This window comes from Austrofundulus limnaeus, unplaced genomic scaffold (assembly GCF_001266775.1).
Source record: "Austrofundulus limnaeus strain Quisiro unplaced genomic scaffold, Austrofundulus_limnaeus-1.0 Scaffold315, whole genome shotgun sequence".
NCBI classification, from domain to species: Eukaryota; Metazoa; Chordata; class Actinopteri; order Cyprinodontiformes; family Rivulidae; genus Austrofundulus; species Austrofundulus limnaeus.
This window is the reverse complement of record NW_013952717.1, coordinates 405,732-407,769: the sequence shown is the minus strand read 5'-3', so window position 1 is coordinate 407,769 and position 2,038 is coordinate 405,732. Positions and strand designations below refer to the sequence as shown.

At 39.8% G+C, this 2,038-nt stretch overlaps 1 protein-coding gene across 2 annotated transcripts in view; it reads left to right on the top strand.

The window, feature by feature from the left end:
* The window catches only part of adcy8 (adenylate cyclase 8 (brain)), an 89,703-nt gene that overhangs the window by 36,229 nt on the left and 51,436 nt on the right, over positions 1 to 2,038 (top strand). For both annotated transcript variants that reach the window (XM_014022033.1, XM_014022032.1), the window contains exon 6: positions 1,218 to 1,376. In XM_014022033.1, the coding sequence (XP_013877487.1) occupies positions 1,218 to 1,376 (159 nt within the window). The remainder of the gene's footprint in view (positions 1 to 1,217; positions 1,377 to 2,038) is intronic.

Below are 2,038 nucleotides of genomic sequence, written 5' to 3'. Positions count from 1 at the left end.
ATATATACCTGTTCTAAATATTTAAATGACACTGCCTCCACCTTGATCAAGCCCCATGTTTCTTCCAAGATAATATAAAACTTCAGTTTACTAAACAGTGCAGGCCTGAGGGACCAAAACAAACAGCTGCTAAGCAAACCACTGAAATAAAAGCTGTGTTTGGTTTGGTTTACTCACAGTTCCTCCGTTTCAGAAGAAACATGTAAAAAAGATAAAGGCCGGGAGATCATCAGCAGCAGGGCAGAGATGAGGAAGATGATGAAGATCCTGGCGCGACCTCGAAATGAAACGTCCTGAAGGAGACCTCTCAGGACCCAGGCGGGCACTTCCTGGTCTACTGCGTGAATTAATTAATTAATTMTTTTAGTCTTCTCAATTTAATTTATAAAAGGCTTATTTACTTCTCAGCTTAGCTAGCATGTAGCATTAGCAACGAGAGGCGCTAACAAAGCGCTAACTAGCTTTTGTTTAAGTCCGTTAGCATGCTAATATGCTATATTAAACCATAAATATAATAATATACCTATATAATAATAATGTAATATATATCAATTAAACTAATGTTAATGCATGCTAATGTGCTATTAACACTGAAGTCCGCTAGCATAAATGTGCTATTAAATCCGCTAGCATGATAATAAAGTCCRCTAGCATGCTAACGCGCTAATTACACTTTTAGCATTCTTTAGTTTAACACTGAAGCAGTACAAMATGTACATACAAAGTCACTTACCTTGTACATACATTGAAAAGTTCTTTACTTCGTTGGTAACTCTGAGTTAATCACAGCATTGGACCAATTTAAGCTAACACCAAGGACTAAACCGTACAACCTCAATAAACTTTATTAACAACGAACTTTATTAACAATGAACTTTATTAACAATGACTTACAAGCATTTATATTAAAATGAACTGTTAAATTAAAGCTTATACTATTGTGACACTTTTAGAGCWCATTAAATAATATCAACAACTATTTCTTAACACAAATAATGAATTGAAAATATTTGTTTTTATTTTTTATTTTAACAAACTTGGTCTTAACCAGCACTGTTTAGACTGAGCTACATTATTCTGTAGGAGAACAGTTTTTCTTTGTATGTTTTTATTTTTGTGTGTGTTTTACCAAGTTTACAGCCTAAACTCAAGTTTATAACCTGATAGCACACCCTGTCAGTCTCATTCGCATGTTTTGGTTTTAACTTTTCCTCCAGATACGTGAGGTCACGTACGAAACACGACATCGACATGCGCATCGGGATCCACTCGGGCTCGGTGCTCTGCGGCGTGCTGGGACTCAGGAAGTGGCAGTTTGACGTCTGGTCCTGGGACGTGGACATCGCCAACAAGCTGGAGTCCGGCGGCATCCCCGGGTGAGGGATTATTCCAGTTTCAGGTGGTTTACGGTCTAATCTTCCTGTTTGGCCCTCAGATCCACGGTGGGATTATTTCGTCTGCCGGCAGTTTTTAAACGTCCTGCCAGCATCTGTTACTGAGCCACGCTGTGACCCCGACCCGTGCTCTTTACTGAAATCTGTTGCGTAACCTCACATCCTCTGCTGCACGCTCAGATCTGGGCTTGTTTGGTTTTTAATGACGTCAGCCCTGAGCTCAGAGTCTCTCACCTGACTGTGCACAGTTTCCTTCACACCTGAGCCGCTCTGTGATTGGCTGCCGTCAGTTTGAAACCACCSCAGAGGCTCTTTGCTTGTTGGAAACCAAACTTTTGTAAAACCGTGTGAGCTGAATGTCCATCCTGGCAGTGATCTACACACTGTAAGATGATCTGACAGGTGTGGTCCAGCCGTCGGTCACTTTTTGTGATTGTTGTGATTTAAAATGTCTGCCACCACCACTGATGAAATGTAACCGATTTTTAAAAGAGAAAAGAAGCTAAAAGTTGGGTTTATCTCCGGCCATTTTTTAAAAATGTATCGCCATTTGTATCATATTTACGACGCAKGATTCTGTGACCTATATTTTATCAATGTGATCAATATTTTCCTCAAAAACCTGTTGTACATAATGTGAGACC